This window comes from Telmatherina bonti (genome assembly GCF_933228915.1).
Source record: "Telmatherina bonti genome assembly, chromosome: 4".
NCBI classification, from domain to species: Eukaryota; Metazoa; Chordata; class Actinopteri; order Atheriniformes; family Telmatherinidae; genus Telmatherina; species Telmatherina bonti.
In genome coordinates this window covers 7,837,619-7,855,119 of record NC_136622.1, presented here as the reverse complement: position 1 = coordinate 7,855,119, position 17,501 = coordinate 7,837,619, and the positions used below count along the sequence as shown (strand labels likewise).

Sequence of the window (17,501 nt, the reverse complement as noted above, 5' to 3'; positions counted from 1 at the left end):
GAATAAAGTACATTTTTATTAGGGCATTTTCCAACATCCTGAGATGGCAGACATGTTGCATTCAGGACCTTTTTCCTTTGTAGGAAAAACCTGTCCCTTCCAGCAGCTTTGTTTCTATGCAGAAATCTGCATTTTCTCACAAAACTCAGAACTGTCATCAAATCACCATGACAACAGTGACTGACAGCACTCCCGCTTTGCACGTCACAATTTCCACTCACAGCCATGTTGGCGCCTCGGCCCTGCTCCATGACCGTTGCCATAGCAACTGGTGTTTCCACAGCAGCTGATCTTCCAGCTCTTGGCCTCGTCACCATGGAGATGTGTTGTGGAGCAATTACTAACAGGCAGCACCTGTCAGCTGAGCGGAGACCAGTAGGAATATTTAAACAAACCTGAGCTGGGTCTGAGTCGTCCGGCCGGGACCAGATCTGTGTGGATCTGGCTTGGAGCAGGTCTCAGTCCATCTGACCCAGAGGGCAAGATGCGGTTTCATCCAGTAATAAAACTGTGAACTTATTCAGAACTTATTCTGTGTGTGTGTGCGGACCTGAGGAGCACGCCCTCTGCTGCCCGGAAGGAGGTACTGCTGCTGTTCTGTCAGGAAACTAAGGGGTCAAATCCTCCATCGGAGCAGGAACTCCTGGAGGCCACCGAGCAGCTCAGCTGGTAAATTAACCCAGTGAGAACCACACTTTTTAAAACACAAAACCAACACACATAAAATGGAAGGACTGACAAAAACAACTAATACTTGCAAATATTATACATGTATGCAGTGGTGTAGTCCAGGTCATACGCAGGTATACCCACTTCTTTTTAAGTCAGCATTGAGTATATCCATTTCTAAACCTCCTGTGACGCTGCTTTTACTATTAGCAAGGTATGTAGTTATGTAGGTATGTAGTATGTAGTAAACACATGTAGTTACATCACCCAGCAGCTCAGCTACGGTTTCCTATGCTACACTGGTGCAGTTAGACATCAGCTGCATTAACTTTAGCCTGAACATAGACATTAAAAAGATATATGTATATAAGTTTATGAGCCTGTCTCTTACTGGTCTGTGTGCCCGTACTGGTTTAGTAATTTTATAACCCTTTCTCCCTGAAACCAAAGAGCAGAAATTATGTGACAATGAGCAAATATACTGATGGATTTTTTATGGTAAACTAAACAAATTAGTCTTACATGTCACTTTCTCTGAAACAGCCTTTTTCTGGGCTGCATGTATGAGTAAACCAAACCATGGAAGATGTTTGTTTTTTTTTTCCTTACATATCTTTTCCTTCCTGCCTTATTTAACTTTATCAAACGTAGCGGTGCAACAACGCCTCCTGACTTTTCTGCTACATTTACTGCAATATTCTTGCAAGCAGTCACTTTAGAGGCTGTTTATTGTAGCAATAAAATCCTTAACAATGCCGTTATAAACATATATTAAGATAAAAACAACAAAAACAGAAATTAATTAAGTTCACTAAAACCAAACCTGTCCCAAACCCATCACTCTAAATCAGAATCAGCAAAAATGGACAGATGGATGGATGGATGATAGATGATAATTGAAAATTAAATGTTGAATTCAATAAGAGAAGGTTGGATCAGTATTAAACTGCTAAAAACATAAAATGCAGCATTTATTGAGATTTCACAATAACTTCAGATACATGAAACCAAAAGACGAGACAAATCTTGAAGTTGGTATAAATTTATTGCATATCAACATACGTGTTTATAACTATGTAGCTGACGTGCCAGAATGACCTGAAATCCACACCTTAAATCTTCCAGCTGGGTTTGAGCTGAGACGGGAGCGGTGCAGAGTGGAAGAGGAGGAAATGGAACCAAACGCAGACAAAAACAACTCCAACGGCAGATCAGTGATGAAGATGAACGACTCCACAGAAGCTTCAACGTCTCCAAACCTGCTGGAACGCGTCGCATCTTCATCACCATTACAGAAAACACACGTTTCACACACAACCATCAGAAATACACTCACTATGAAATGTAAACATGTATGAAAATAATCCATGCAGACGTTATTAAACAGACTGGAAACCAGCACCACCAGTGGTCTCCGCGTTGCCAGTTTGAACTGGACCATGTGATGACTTACAGCCAGAGAACAGCAGATGGAGTTGTACAGTCCTGCAAACCTGGAGGAACCGGAGCAGTCCGTTCCAAACTGGTGTTACTGGACTAAAACCATCAGCCAGAGTGGCCTTACCAGCCCAGCTTTAGACAAAGTGCTGCGTATCTACAAACACTGAAGCTGGAAGTGCTGCAGGGTCACATGAAGAAAAGCTCGCGCGGAGCCGTTACTGGTTTCGTCTCTGCAGGCGCGGAGCCGTTACTGGTTTCGTCTCTGCAGGCGCGGAGCCGTTACTGGTTTCGTCTCTGCAGGCGCGGAGCCGTTACTGGTTTCGTCTCTGCTCGTCTCTGCAGGCGCGGAGCCGTTACTGGTCTCGTCTCTGCAGGCGCGGAGCCGTTACTGGTCTCGTCTCTGCAGGCGCGGAGCCGTTACTGGTTTCGTCTCTGCAGGCGCGGAGCCGTTACTGGTTTCGTCTCTGCAGGCGCGGAGCCGTTACTGGTTTCGTCTCTGCAGGCGCGGAGCCGTTACTGGTTTCGTCTCTGCAGGCGCGGAGCCGTTACTGGTTTCGTCTCTGCAGGCGCGGAGCCGTTACTGGTTTCGTCTCTGCAGGCGCGGAGCCGTTACTGGTTTCGTCTCTGCAGGCGCGGAGCCGTTACTGGTTTCGTCTCTGCAGGCGCGGAGCCGTTACTGGTTTCGTCTCTGCAGGCGCGGAGCCGTTACTGGTTTCGTCTCTGCAGGCGCGGAGCCGTTACTGGTTTCGTCTCTGCAGGCGCGGAGCCGTTACTGGTTTCGTCTCTGCAGGCGCGGAGCCGTTACTGGTTTCGTCTCTGCAGGCGCGGAGCCGTTACTGGTTTCGTCTCTGCAGGCGCGGAGCCGTTACTGGTCTCGTCTCTGCAGGCGCGGAGCCGTTACTGGTTTCGTCTCGGAGCTGAACAAACTAAAGTCTGACATGGAGCGCACTATGTCAGCGTGATGCAGGAAAAGTGCACATTTCGGCCCGTCACTAGTCATCGTGTCCCTCACAAAGCCATCGATGCGCCGATGTCTTTGCTTCGTCCCTTATCGTATCGATCACTCGCGTCGCACTGAAAACAAAAGCAGCTCAAAGCTCAGAAACTCTGCAGCCGTTTGACTCCCGTCATCAAACCTTCAGCATCTATTTCTGTCCACTAACTAGTTGTCACTGCCGGTCACTGGGTCTCCATAGTAACCGCATCCACGTTGTGGCTGGGAGCAGCAGCAGGTTGAAGCAGTGAGTCAGTCGTGTCGGCTGAGCTGAGATCTGAGCTGATGATGAAGATTCACGGTGATTTAATGCCTCAAACGAAGAGAAAACTTCCAGTAAAAAGTCCCGGCCGCGTTCAGGAAGGTTTCATGGAGGTTTTGGAGCGATCACAACAAATCCAGAAGATACTGAAGTGTTTCTGCAGCCGAAGCATCAGAATGATGATGATGATTGTCTGAACAAGCAGCTGCCTGTGCTTCTGATGTGTTGGGAACGCCATGGTCTGGTTCCTAACGGCGATTTCAAAGCAAACCAGGAAGAAGGAAGGAGTGTAGAAACGTTTACTGATCTGAGGTCAGACACATAAAACTCTTCCTGGACTAAAGTGTGTCGACACGCCGCAGGAAAGTCTCTAAAGACAAGTTTGACTCTGATAGACCAAAGCAATGTGAGAATCCTCACATGAAGTTGATTTACTGAAAGCAGATCCTCCTCTAACACGGTGTGAACTGCAGCTACTTCACACCAGATGTGAAACTGAGAAACAGCTGATCTGCTTTCTCACTTCTGGATTCACCAGAACCACATCAGCTGACTGGAAAACGTAAAAGGTAAAAGCCAACATGGGAAACGTCCCACAGGAGGTCTGGACACACATCTCATACACACACACACACACACACACACACACACACACCACACAGCTTTTTTTTTTAGACAGCCTTTCTGGAAAAATACAATGCAGTTTATATAAGAAAATAAAAGGTTTAGACTCAAATGAAGCCGAATCGTCTCCAGACACAACCTTTCAGAGTTCAGATCAACGCTGAGAAAGGAAACCGTCTCATCTGGTCTCATCAGATCTGAAGAACATCCTGGTTTATGCCTCAGGTCTCACCCGATCTGACGTGTCTGAGGGCATTACCTCCTCCTGTCCCCGCCAGCAGCCTCATGACGACGACCCACCAGAACCACCTCAGATCGCCTCCGGCTTGAAAGGAACCAGACTTTCTGCCAGTATGTTTGTGTTTATGGGTTGTTCCACGTCTGCGCTTCACGGTGGACGTGTGTGAAGACGTGATGCATCGTCAGTAAGACCTGAAGTGTACTACAAAACCGGAAACTATATTCATTCATTCATCATCCAAACCGCTGAGTCCGATGACGGGTCGCGGGAAGCTGGAGCCTATCCCAGCTGTCTTTTGGGCGGAAGGCGGGGTACACCCTGGACAGCTCGCCAGTCCATCGCAGGGACACCCAGAAACGAAATGTTGAAGTGGTTTTATGCACAAACGGAGCTTTTTAGCTTTCCTAGTGGAAAAACAACAAATGATTTCTGTTTGTTGCAAGGAGCAGCTTGAACTCGTGGACCTGCAGCATCAGATCTTCCTCTGACGCCGCTGATGTGCGAGAAAACGGCCCGGCTGGAACTGATCACATAAATACGTGAAGGGAAGCAAAATGCCTTCATTTCACCGCGAGCTGAAACGTTTCCAGGCGATGCTGAATCATCGTTTCACCTCCACGGAACACTAAAAGGACGAAACGCTTCAGCTTCCTCCCTCCAGATATTCTAACCTCGGTTTTCCTGAAGGTCCCCCTCGCCGTGCGTGCTGCTAACCCTCGCCGTGCGTGCTGCTAACCCTCGCCGTGCGTGCTGCTAACCCTCGCCGTGCGTGCTGCTAACCCTCGCCGTGCGTGCTGCTAACCCTCGCCGTGCGTGCTGCTAACCCTCGCCGTGCGTGCTGCTAACCCTCGCCGTGCGTGCTGCTAACCCTCGCCGTGCGTGCTGCTAACCCTCGCCCTCGCTATCCGCAAGGTCGTGTTTGACCAGAAACTCTTTGACGGTTGGATGATTGTCCAGCCCCCCCTGCTGCTCCTCCAGGCGCTGCAGAAGCCCCTCCCACTGCCGCTTGTCTCTTCCCGTCTGCCACGACAGCCGCACCACCGCCCGTAACAGCGGCAGCAGCAGCGGGTGGGAGGGGAGGGGCTTGTCCTCGCCGCCGGTCTGAGCGTCAGCGGGGGTCAGCACGCGGAGGGCGTGGTCGCAGTGGTCCCGAGCCTCCTCCAGCTGGTCCACCTCTTGGAAACAGCACGACAGCCCCAACAAGGTGAAGAACCAATGAGAGGAGGCCGGAGGAGAGGACTGAGCCTGGTTGTCATGGTAATTTGTCCATCCCAGTTTGTGCTGGAGTCTCTTGGCGTTGAGCAGCGGACCCAAGGCCTCCTGGAAACGCCCCGCCCTCACAGAAAGAAAACAAAATCAACTCAGAATGTTTGTGAGGAGGAAAAAGTGGTTTTTGTTGTTTTCGGTCGCGCTGTGAAGCGTCGACACACCCAGGGGTCAAACTCAGATCTGCAATGCATTCTGGGTTACAGCGTGGTTGTTTATGTATGAACATGTTAAAGACATGAAGGTGCGGATTTCAGCTTCATGGCTCATAAGAAAAAATCCCACATTTATTTGGTAAATGTAGACTACATAATATTTATCATCTTGCGACGCACCACTGTTATAAACAGGTATTTACATAGAAATGTGTCAGTGTGAAAATGTTTATCACCATAAGACGCCACTTCAAAAACCAGTTCCTGTCTGCTAGACCAGTGTTTCTCTACCAGTGTGCCGTGGGAGATCATCGGGTATGCCCTGAAAAATGGTCCAATTTCACCCAATTTGCAGCTCTGTGTTCATCCAAGCAGGCATTATTCATATTGGCTCTTTTTTTTGGCTTGTGCTGTGCTCTGTGATTTTGTCGGTGAAAAAAGTGTACCTTGGCTCTACAAAGGCTGAAACACACTGGACTAGAAACAGGACATCACACGTCTGAGACGTAACGAGGGTGTTAGTCCTCCAGGCCACCAGGAGGCAGCACTTAAATCTGATTTCGGTGGATTCTGGTCATCCGCATGAATCTAAGAGTTTCTTCCTGAACCAAACATGACGAAAACACCACAGCGCCATGCCACACATTTGTTTAATCAGAACTGGCTGTACTGATCATTCTACACAATCTAACAGCTGGTAGGTGGTGGGAAGTCCGCACTGTTGGCAGAAGCTGGGAGGAATGGAGGCTTTGTCTGTATTTAATAGGGGTGGGAAAATCTAGTCAAAAAATCGAAAATCGGAATTTTTCGCTCCACAATTTTAAAATCAATTTTTTTTTTTTTTTTAAATGAATCCATTATGAAATTTTAGTAATTTTTATTGTTTTTATTGATCTTTTTACTTGTCTTCTAGGGCATTATAGCAGCAGAATGATAATCTGGCTGCTGTGTTGTTTTTTCCTGATTGAAATCAAGAAAAATGACGAGCAAAAAAAATGTTTTATACATTTTTTTTTTAAGCTACAAAAATCAGCAAAATTGAAGAATTGTGAGAATCGCAATTTAAATCAAATCGGCACCCAAACAAATCGGAATTGAATCGGGACACTAGCATATCGTCAGAAGTATTTAATGTATAACATAAATGAGAAATCAGTCTACAATGACCTAATTTTTACCCTTCATGAGGGTTAGCAACAGGCTTATACGTGCATTTCCAACCAGCAGTGTGAGAGACTTCCAGCTGAAACTGCAGATGGATCGACTAAAAGTGTCACATGATTACGACAGCCGTTTAATAAATTATTTTCCGTTATTTTCTGATCATTTTATCGTCCAAACTGCTTGAATCGCATTTCCCACCTGCGGCTGCGAGTTTTCCCAGAAGCTGCACAGATTACCTGCCTTCACTAGCAGCAGGTCCGTAAGAAAACCTGGACCAGAAGAGGGAACCAAAGCCCGCCTCTGACATCGCTACTCAACAGGAAGTTACTTTTCTTTATGGACATTTCCCACAACTTCATGTGAGCTAAAGCCGATGGAAACTCAACCTACAAAAACCACGGAAATGGCGGCCAAACACAAGTTTCATCAGTTACCTGATGAGCTGCTGTCCGGTCTGCAGGTCACTCAGGTAGAAGAAGTGTCGGACGCACAGCGCCCCCCGGAGGGAGGTCAGGGAACACAGGTGAGACAGGTACTGTTCAAACGCCCGGCTGCGCTTAGCGATGGTCTCCGCCGCAAAGTTTCTCCGTAGCTTCTTGCCTGCAGTGAGATAAAAACACGCTGGTTTTAACCACAGAATGAAACGGTCGAGTTCTGGAACCGCCGCGCTGTCTCTACGTACGTGGGAAACAAACACGCTCCATCTGGTCTCCGTAGTTACGCCGCAGAGCGGCATGGAGGCGCTGGAAGTCGGAGTAACGTCGGGTAATGATGGCTGGAGTCTTATCGCTGCCACCAGACTGAACGACGTGGATGGTGTAGAGCTGCAGGGACGACAACACGATGCGGGATCAGAACCGCGCGGCTGAGACGGGATGCAGCGGGAATGTCCGGGACAGAAACTGACCACGTATTTTGAGGAGCCGTCTTGCACCACGCTGGCATCTGTCACCTCGAACAGCAAGCTGTCCGTCTGCCGTCTGATGGAGGGGACTGGACCTCCCGCCCCGAGCCCTCGCAGACTCCTCCAGCTGTCCTGAAGCTGCCGAGCCAGCAGGGAGGACGGAGACGGGCCAACCGGGGACACGCCCACTGGACTAGCATCTGGAGGAACAACAGAAAAGGAACCTTGTGTATGGACTTCCACATACACCAGTTTAAGAGATGAACGTGGTGTGTGTGTGTGTGTGTGTGTGTGTGTGTGTGTGTGTGTGTGTGTGAGTGTGAGTGTGAGTGTGTGGGCGGAGCCGTCCATCCAGCAAGGTGAATCCCTGTTTACTGTTAACGTTTACCGATAATCATTCATTCATTTTGCCAAAACTGCATCCTGATCGGGCTGCAGGACCGGCCTCACCGAGCAAACCAACATTAAAGTCTCCCAGTCCGAACCAAACCTGTCAATACGGACCAGACCTCTGTCCTCCTGGAAGTCCAACATGTCACGTCAGGGTCTGAACAGCTACAACCCCAATAACATCTAGGTAGGAACACCGTGGAAAAAACTAATAAAGCAGAGTTCAACGACATTAAGTCCCATCAACATAGTTTATTCCCAGCCGAACATAAACGACAGATTTCAGATGTTGAAACGGAGACGTTTCATCATTTCATGGAAAATCAGAGCTGATGCAGCAACACATCTGTAAAAAGTTGGATCAGAAAAGCCTGGAAAGGTTACTGGTAATCAATGAGAAACAACAGGAGCAGAAACTAATCAGGTCAAATGGCAACAGGTCGGTAACGGGGCTGGGTATAAAAGGAGCATTTCAGGGAGGAAGAGTCTCTCAGATGGAAAGAGCATCACCAATCTGAGACAAACTGCAGCTTTTTGTTGTTTTCCTGCTCCAACACACTGCTAGAACAGTTTCTCAGCTTCTTTATGATAAGCATTCATTTCAATCAAGTGTGTTGGGGCAGGGAAACAACAAAAACCTGAAGGATAGAGGCTCTGCAGGACCAGAGATTCACACCTGTGATCTACAGCATATAACATCAAAAGATTTAAACAATCAGGAGGAATCTCTGTGTGCACGGGACAAGGGTGAAGGTCTAACTGGGTGCTGGTGGTCTTTGGGTCTTCAGGCACGACTGCATTAAAACCAGTCATGATTCTCTACTGGAAACCAGCGCATGGACTGAGGAAGACCCCAGAAACCACAGTGAACACATTTCATCCTGAAATCCACACATGCAGGTTAAAGCTCCATCATATGTGAAGAGGATCCAGAAACACGCCGTCTTCTCTGGGAAGTGAGACACGGCTACATGTCTGCAGAGAGGAAAACCTGACAGGCGCAGCAGCTAAACATAGAAAATAATAACTGGGACAAGTAATCTAGTTTGTATTCCTTATCGCTGTGTCCAAGTTCAACATTTCTCTAAAAGTCACTGTAAATGTTTTTCATTGGTTTCGTCCTGTGGACACAATTATCCTTTAATCTTTAACAACATAAATATAGTTAACATTAAACCGTGGCTTTTAAATAATGTCTTTATGATTCCACAGATTTTAGAAAACAAATAACATGAAGCTTTGTCTTGACAAAGTGCAAATACTGATGTAAACTGAATGAATATAAGTTAGGATTAAACAACACTGCGCGTCGTGGTGTTCTAGACTCCGTGTCGTACATTATAACCGTCTAATGCACGGTTCCGAGTTGTTTAATCCGCTTTTACCGCTTATATAGGAACTATTTTACGTTGGCCTGGATGTACGTTTTATGCCAAACAACCGCTGTCAGGCTGCAGCGCGTTTCTCTCATTCACCTGTTAAAAGACGGCTGATCTGAACCAGCTGGTTAACGCGTTGCTATGGTAACGCCCCGTAACGGAGGGACATTACAGTGTTTAACTTGCCGAACTATGTATAGGAAAATAATGCAGCCAGTTGTCACTGACAATGGTATAAACTATGTTTAGGTGAACTTCCACAACCTACTGCAGTTATTCTACATTGACCTGCAGCCGGAGCCGACTGAGACTGGCCGCCTGGGAGTGCTTTAGGACGGGAGAGGCTCCCGCTGCTCCTTCCTTACAGTAACTGCAGAACAATATGTGCCTTCAAGTCAGTCGCCAAAACACCAGAAAACTCTCTAATAACTCCAGTAAAAGCTGCTAGATTTGTCGCTTTTAACAAAAAAAAGTCTCCAGATTTAGCGAGAAAGTCTCCAAGTTGGCAACAGTGTCTGAATGAAAGCAAAGCGGCTGTGGGAGGAGTTTACAGCACAGCGCTGCAACGCCAGAGACGCTCGATTAGCAGCTGAAGACAGCAGGAGAGGAAACTGCAGAGAGATAAATAATCACACCCTTTTATTTTTATGATCAATGAAAACCCAGATCGTAGTTGAGATTAAAATACGATTCATCGCCCAGTCCTTGTGTAAACTCGACGTTCCACCGCCTGCCTGTCTGCAGCAGACTTCTGGAACAATCCCATGTTTCTGGCGTACTTCAGCATGGTCTTCTCTGAGGCAGCTCTGCTGACTGTGATGAAGAGGCGCCGACGCTGCAGCGTGTCAGACAACAAGCTAACCGCTGAATCTTTAATCATTCACTCCTGACTTCCTGTCTGTGACCATCCATCTGACTTATTTCTCTTCTTCTTTGTTGCTTTTGCTGGTTGACACTTTAAACCAGGAGCGTGAGTTAAAATAATCTGTTTTGATAACATAGAAACAAAGAAAAGCCGGATCAGGACCTTCTCTGAGTCCTGGGACCAGAGACCCTCCAAGTTGGAGCAGAACATCACCTGTGCTGCTGAGCCCCTCCTCCATCGACTCTCCCAGGAAGTCCGAGTCGCTGTCCAGCCCCGACCCCTCACCGTCAGCTCCATCCTCCAGCCCGCCGTCTCCGCTGTCGAAGCACAGCGTCCCTCCGAGCCGGTCGGTGACGCACTCCTCTTCCTCCTCCAGCTCCGCCTCCCACCGCTCCTCGTTAAGCCCCTCCCCTTCCAGCCCGCTTCCTGCTTCCTGCTCCGCTTCTACCCCCTGACCATCTTTAAACAGTGAGCGCTTCAGACGGTCCAGAAGCCGGGATGCCATGGCAACCACCGGAAGGGGGTGGGGCTAAAGAAAAAGAAAAAGGTATTGATCATTACACTTTGTTTATATCCATTAAGTCCTGATTAAATTACATTTTATATTTCCGAAGTGGCGCTGTGAAGCGGTGGGCGGAGCCTGATCAGGCCACTTGAGCCGACCAATAAGAGCAGTCTATCAGTTTATACATTATTTTATACATTATTTCCATAATATCTGAAAGATGCTGCTGACACTCTGAGCACATGCTTTGTTATAGATTATAGTAGAAATATCACATGTACATACAGAAACGGGATTATTTAATTCTAACTGGGTGTATTTGTGCTGAGAAACTTAATGGAAATATAATAAAATTCATTTTTTACTTCATTAATCTTCCTTCCTTCTCTATAACTCTTTATTGATCTGAATTTAGAAATTAGGCTTTGCGTTTTATCCATCTGTAGATTAACCAGAGAGCGGAGGGTTGCCACATGTTGGTGCCTGAGGAACACTTGGAGGTTAGGGTGCCTTGCTCAAGAGCCCACCACAGTGATTCATCTCTGTTGCCAGGTTGGGATGTGAACTTAGATCCCTGGGACCCAACAACAACTTTTACCTCGTTTTCACCGACCGTGCAGCTTCAGTTTGATTTTCCACACATGTAAACTGGGACGGGCGCCCTAAAATGCGAACCGTCCAACTCTTTGGTTACCATTCTGTTGGACTACCAGTCTAATAGCCCGACCTGAAAGGGTGGAGCTTGACACAGTGCAATTTGTTGATTGGTTAAAAAAAAAGAAGAAGAAAAAAGTCCCTTCCTGTGACCTGGCATAAAAATCTCCATTAAAAATGTCACGATGAATCACCGCTCCGTGGACGTCCGAGGAGGACGATAAACGACCAAACCAATGAGAAACAATGGAAGAAGCAGCAACTAATCAGATCAAATGGCAACAGGTCGGTAACGGGACTGGGTATAAAAGGAGCATTTCAGAGAGGAAGAGTCTCTCAGATGGGAAGAGCATCACCAATCTGAGACTAACTGGGTCTGAAGCTCCTGCAGCTTTTTGTTTCCCTGTATGTAGCTGAGGCATCTATCCCTAACCAGCAGATACGCCACCTCACAGATAATCAAATCAAAGATACTTTTTTCATCCCCGAAGGGAAATTCAAGGTTCAAGCCAGCTCGTCCAAGGTTTGACATACAGACATGTAACATTAATGACAAGTTTACAGAACAGAACTGAAGCTTAGGCCCAGCAGCCAGTTTTACCGGCGCCGTCTTATAACAGATAACAGAGATACATTAGGATCATAGGGGGTCGAGGGCTAAAAAACATGTAACTCCAGACTGCGCCTCTAGAATTTTTAATTTCGTGTCGCCCCATCTAGTTCCCTCTGTACCCTTTCCTCAGCAATCAAGCAAAGACATGTCTCCACCTCAGTGTTGGACCACGGAACAGACTTTTGTTGCGCCATTGCTTGTCACGTAACGTAAACAACTTGCAAGTTAGAGTCGCTCTCCCAGTGATGTCACTCCCTGACCTCTGATTGGCCCAATTGGATACGCCCCTGACCAACAGCGGCATGCAGTCTGGCGACGTCACACACAAGCCGACTCAGCTCGCTTAGAACCTGGGAGGAGGAGTTATTAAACAAAGTACCGGTAAACGGGTACAAAAGCCTTGTGGAGGCGAGTTAAGCTGAGACAAGCTGATACTAATGGAAAAGGGCTAAAATCCATCAATCCCCCCTTAAATCTAAATAAACAAAGTAAAACTAGTTGCAACCTTTTTTGGGTAGTTGCTAAATAAGAAAAAGAAAGGAAATCTAAAAGGAAGTCGGTTTGGTTTGGGGAGTCCTGAATGAAAAAAACTGATGTGGATCAATGAAGCGAACTCTGATCCGCCTGCAAATGCGGGTCTCGGTTTGCTTCAAGTCAACCAAACACAGAAAGCGGACTGCAATGCAACAGACATTGTGGGTTCAACACAGGGCATTGTGGGTAATCACAAGCAGAGATGTGTGTGTGTGTGTATGTGTGTAAAACAAAGCTGGTGGTAGAAAAGTTCTGACACACATTTAATAAACGAGAGAGCGCTAGGATCTGATAGAGCTCCATGTTTTGCTGTCATGTGATGCAGCAGAGGTGTGTAATCCAGATGCCAGAAAGCTCCAAGCCATCACTAAATCAGATGGATTTAATCAGCTCATCTCAGGTAGATGAGCCTGTTAGTGAAAACACCTGCTCTAAATGTACAGGTAGATCTAAAAACCTGACAGGACTTTCTGGCACCTGGATTATACACCTCTGTGATGAAGGCGGTAGTTGTTAACCAACAGACGACCCAGTTTCTGTTTCGTCTTCTTCTGTAATTATTCATGCAGTTCCACTTCTGACGATGTTGTCTATTTATTTTAAATGTTATGTAAAAGGTCTGGTTTGCTTTAGTACTGTGTGAAAGAAAACTCCAACTTTAACACTTAAGGTGACCTACAGACGTTTTCCAGGCATTTACTTCCCATCCACGATGTTTACGCAGCCACAAAATGCGTTGTTCATTCAGAGACTCGACATAGGAAATACACAAACAGTGATCTATGATAACACCATTATTTATCACACTTTCATCATAGAAGAGATGATTATCAGTACCTTGTTGCTAAGAGATTGCTATATTGATCTGGAAATAATGAAAACTTCCTGGCAAACTTGCCAGCAGTCAGGTAGCTGCCTCAAATTAATGGTAATGTCCAATGAGGAGAAGACAAAGATCAGAAGAAAATAATGGTTGAGATGGAGTTTGTTTAGCAGGATTGTAGGTGAATAGTAGGGGTGGGAAAGTCACATTGAAAAATTGAAAATCTGGATTTTTTTATTCACAATTTTAAAATCAATTTTTTTGTTGAAAAAAAATCTTTTTTTTTAAATAAGTAAAACTAATCCTTAATAAAACGTTCTCATTTTAATTGTTTTTCTTTTTGTTTTTACTTGGGCATTATAGCAGCAGAATGATGGCTACTGTGTTGTTTTTTTTCCTGACTTAAATCAAGAAAAATGATGAGCCAAAAAAAAAAAGAAAATTGTACTTTTTTTTTTTTTGTTTTTAATCTACAAAAATCAGCTATATCAAAGAATTGTGAGAATCGCAATTTAAATCGAATCGACACCCAAAGAAATCGGAATTAAATCGGGACAAAAGCATATCGTCACAGCCCTTGTAAATAGCAGAAATAAGCGAGAACAAAATAAGAGTAAAAAGTGGAAATATGCACATATTTTCTGTTGTGTTTTAGTCAATGTTAATACTTTTCTCCTGAAAGCCGAGATGTGACCTGATGTGCAGATGAGAAAAGGCTCAGTCCCTGTTGATCTGTGTGCTACTATTACAAATTGCTCTTAGTAATGAATTCTGTCTGGTTGTTTTAGTTTACCTTTATGCTGCGTTATCTACTGATGCGCTCATTTTACATTATTTTACTCTCATAACCTGATAAGTGAGATTGTTTTGAACAATCCATGGCAGAATAATTTAAAAAAAGGATTTTAGTTTTAAGGGTTACAGTAAAAGGATAACAGGGACAAGACTCTGGAACTGTGTTTTCTGGGCAGTTACTGAAAGTTCAACTCTGTTCAGGGTGAAGATTAGTCCGTTTACTTTCAGAATCAAGGTCACAGGAAAACTATGTGGTCCCATCTGAGCTGAGCAGACACACTGATCTGCATCGGACGTGGCAGAAGGCTGCGCTGGCTTCGGTTTCAGAGCTGGCAGCTTCTGTGAATGGAAATCATGTCACATTAATAATGCAGAGACCTGCTAAGACAGCCTGCGGCAAGGAAAACCACACACAGCCAGGCTTCGGCCCTTCGCTCCATCTCAGGGTCTCCGACTGACATTCAGCATTTTAACAGATCAGAACATCAGGAGCAACGTCACAGAACCAAGGGATTGTAGGGATATACTGAAAATACTGGGGATGACGGGAAAACAGTGACTTGCAGCTCAACTTTTATGAAATCAGCCATATAAACACAACTATGACTGACCTGCAGCTGTTCTTAACTTTACTGATATCTCTACATAAGTTGAGTGGTATAAAAAAAAAAAGGTGTTTTATGATGCTTTATTTTACTTTTGATCAAATTTTAAACATTTTATTGTGGTACGTTTTGTTTCGATTTATGTGCATTGTTTTGCATTCTGTAAATAAAGTAAAGTAAAAGTAAAGTTACTTCATGCTAAAATAGTATTTTGTGCTGAAATGATGAAGGAAAAGAAGAAGAATTTACAAGGTGTCCCTGAAAGCAGCATCTCATTTAGCACCCAGAAATATGACACAGATAACTTAAAATAAACAGCGTGAACAGGAAAACACTCAGTTTGTCTTAAATGGTTTTAAAGATGAAGAAATACGAAACTGAATGGTTGTTTAACTTCAACAGCAAAGTTAAAAACTCTGCTTAAAACGTGTTCAACGAGCGATAACGAAGGTTAGTTTGCGGTAAATCTTTGAATTCTTTATATATTGGCTATTGAGGGTTAATAATTTAATCTGATTCGTTTATATTTGAAATTACAGTCACAATTTTCTGTCCGGCTTATTAAAGGGGCAGCGAGGCTAACAGCTAATTAGCTGCAAAGTTAGCAGAGGAGCTAACAAGTTTGTTTCTACTCCTCCTCACAGTATGCTCCTCATTTTAACTCTCCCAAGTTTTGTCAACTCACCCTGGACACGAAGCGGACTCTTCCCGCTCCTGTTAATCCATGTCAGCTTAGGTTATTTCAAGTTCGAAGGTTCACAGATGACAGTGTAGGAAGCGGACAGTCCTGTTGGGGTTTCTGGACCCACATACCGCTGACTTCATCCTGATTCCTGAAGCTTTGCCCGGCCGTAGCCTGCAGGAGGGGGCGGGGCCGGTGGGTGTCGGCTGTCGCCAAATATGGGCATGCAGTACTGAGTTCTGTCCAGAAGATGGGGTTAGAAATAAGGGCAGAGACCTAAACCGGCGGTTCTCAACCTTTTAGCAACATAGTACCCCTTGTAAAATATTTTTTCAGCCAAGTACCCACACCACTGCAAAGTACTTTTGGTTCAAAAATAAATATGAAAAACATCACTTTATCATTTGTGTTTAGTTTAGTAAATCTCAACCAGGACTCTATCTTTTGCGACAGTGACTGACGGATATGATTTGGCTTGTAACGGGTGGGGTTCAATTCAAGTCAATGTCAGATTTTGGAGGAATAAAATAGTGTAAGTCTAAATGAAAATTCAGTTTATAGATGTACACTTACATTTATTAAAATATATTAAATCTTTAAATAATTTAATTTTATTTTATTTTATTTAAGGATGTGAGAAAAACATAAAAGGTATATGTTTTCAAAAAATTTCACGCACCCACTGGAATACGTTGAAGTACCCCCAGAGGTACGCGTACCCCCATTTGAGAAACAGTGACCTTAACAACCCGTACCAGTCATAGACATTAATAAGAGAATAATAATAGAAATTAATAGACATTAATCTTTATTAATGTCTATGACACCAGTAGAGGAAAAACGAACCGATCTGATTTCAGAAGCATTTTAATATTTTTGAAGCCAGATGTAATAATACCAGAAATTAAATTAAATTAAATTAAATTGGATTGAATTGAATTGAATTGAATTGAATTGAATTGAATTGCCCTGTGATGGACTGGTGAGCTGTCCAGGGTGTACCCTGCCTTTCGCCCTTAGACTGCTGGGATAGGCTCCAGCTTCCTTGCGACCCTTAATCGGACTAAGCGGTTAGGAAAATGAATGAATAAATGAATGATTGACCTGAATTAAATGGAATAGAGTTAAACTTTATTGTCTCACAAGGGGAAATTTGTCACGGGCACATAGTGCAAGTTCAGCTGCAGACAAACATACATTCACACGAGAGAACAAAAAATAGACATAATGATTCAGTAAAATCAAGAAAAATAGAAAAAGTGCAGACGTGTACAAATAAAATGCAAAATTTGTGTGTTGTCGTGGAATTCATCTGATGAGAAATAAATCTATAAATCAACTGATTTTTGTTCATTTAATTGACCATGTACAGATGTTGTGAGCGAGAGGTCTCAAGAGCTCTGCCCCTGCTCAGGGTGTTACAGCGATCTTTAGACATACACAAATAACCTTTTCCTTGCAGCACTAGCCAAAACAACTGCCAGCTTGGAGATAACAACAGTCAAAGCTAAAACAGGCCTTGAACAGAACACTTAGTTTTATGCATGAACCTACTAAAGCAAGCTTACTGAACTACTCTAACTTAGCAGAATATATATCTTGTACTACATAAAAGAAACTTAAGAAAGGAGTAACCTATTAAACTACACTATACGCATATTTCCGCCACAGTGTTCAAATAATTATGAAAGTGGAGCTAATGGATGAAGAGGAGTTAGCAGGGTTGGCCAGGCTGATGTGAGACCCCTCACTTTCCATTTTTAACTATTTTTCTACGATAATTCATCCACAACCTTGTTTCCCTTAATTAATTGATTAATTTTTCAGATAATATAAAAAATGGACTTGCTTGACAAGTAACTGTGAAAATCTGGCTCTAATTATTTATGCTGACCCTGGTCTGGCAACATATTATACAGTTAGGACACTATTTAAAA

General features: G+C 44.5%; 1 protein-coding gene across 1 annotated transcript; it reads right to left on the bottom strand.

Moving 5' to 3' along the window:
• Positions 1-1,701: 1,701 nt before the first annotated feature.
• snx21 (sorting nexin family member 21) lies at positions 1,702-15,692 on the bottom strand. The gene is made up of 6 exons (XM_079239430.1): positions 15,568-15,692; positions 10,567-10,882; positions 7,723-7,919; positions 7,498-7,639; positions 7,250-7,415; positions 1,702-5,566 (listed from the first exon to the last, which is right to left on the bottom strand). The coding sequence occupies exons 2-6, from the start codon at positions 10,856-10,858 to the stop codon at positions 5,116-5,118; spliced, it is 1,248 nt and encodes a 415-aa protein (XP_079095556.1). The 5' UTR covers positions 10,859-10,882; positions 15,568-15,692; the 3' UTR covers positions 1,702-5,115.
• Between the last annotated feature and the right edge of the window lie 1,809 nt (positions 15,693-17,501).

Bases quoted from the DNA above. Each gene is read 5' to 3' on its own strand.
- snx21 (XM_079239430.1), bottom strand. From the start codon at position 10,858: ATGGCATCCCGGCTTCTGGACCGTCTGAAGCGCTCACTGTTTAAAGAT. The intron at 7,640-7,722 runs GTCAGTTTCTGT...TCGTCCCTGCAG, and splicing joins ACGGCTCCTCAAAATACGTG to CTCTACACCATCCACGTCGT. The intron at 7,416-7,497 runs GTACGTAGAGAC...ATCTCACTGCAG, and splicing joins GGAGCGTGTTTGTTTCCCAC to GCAAGAAGCTACGGAGAAAC.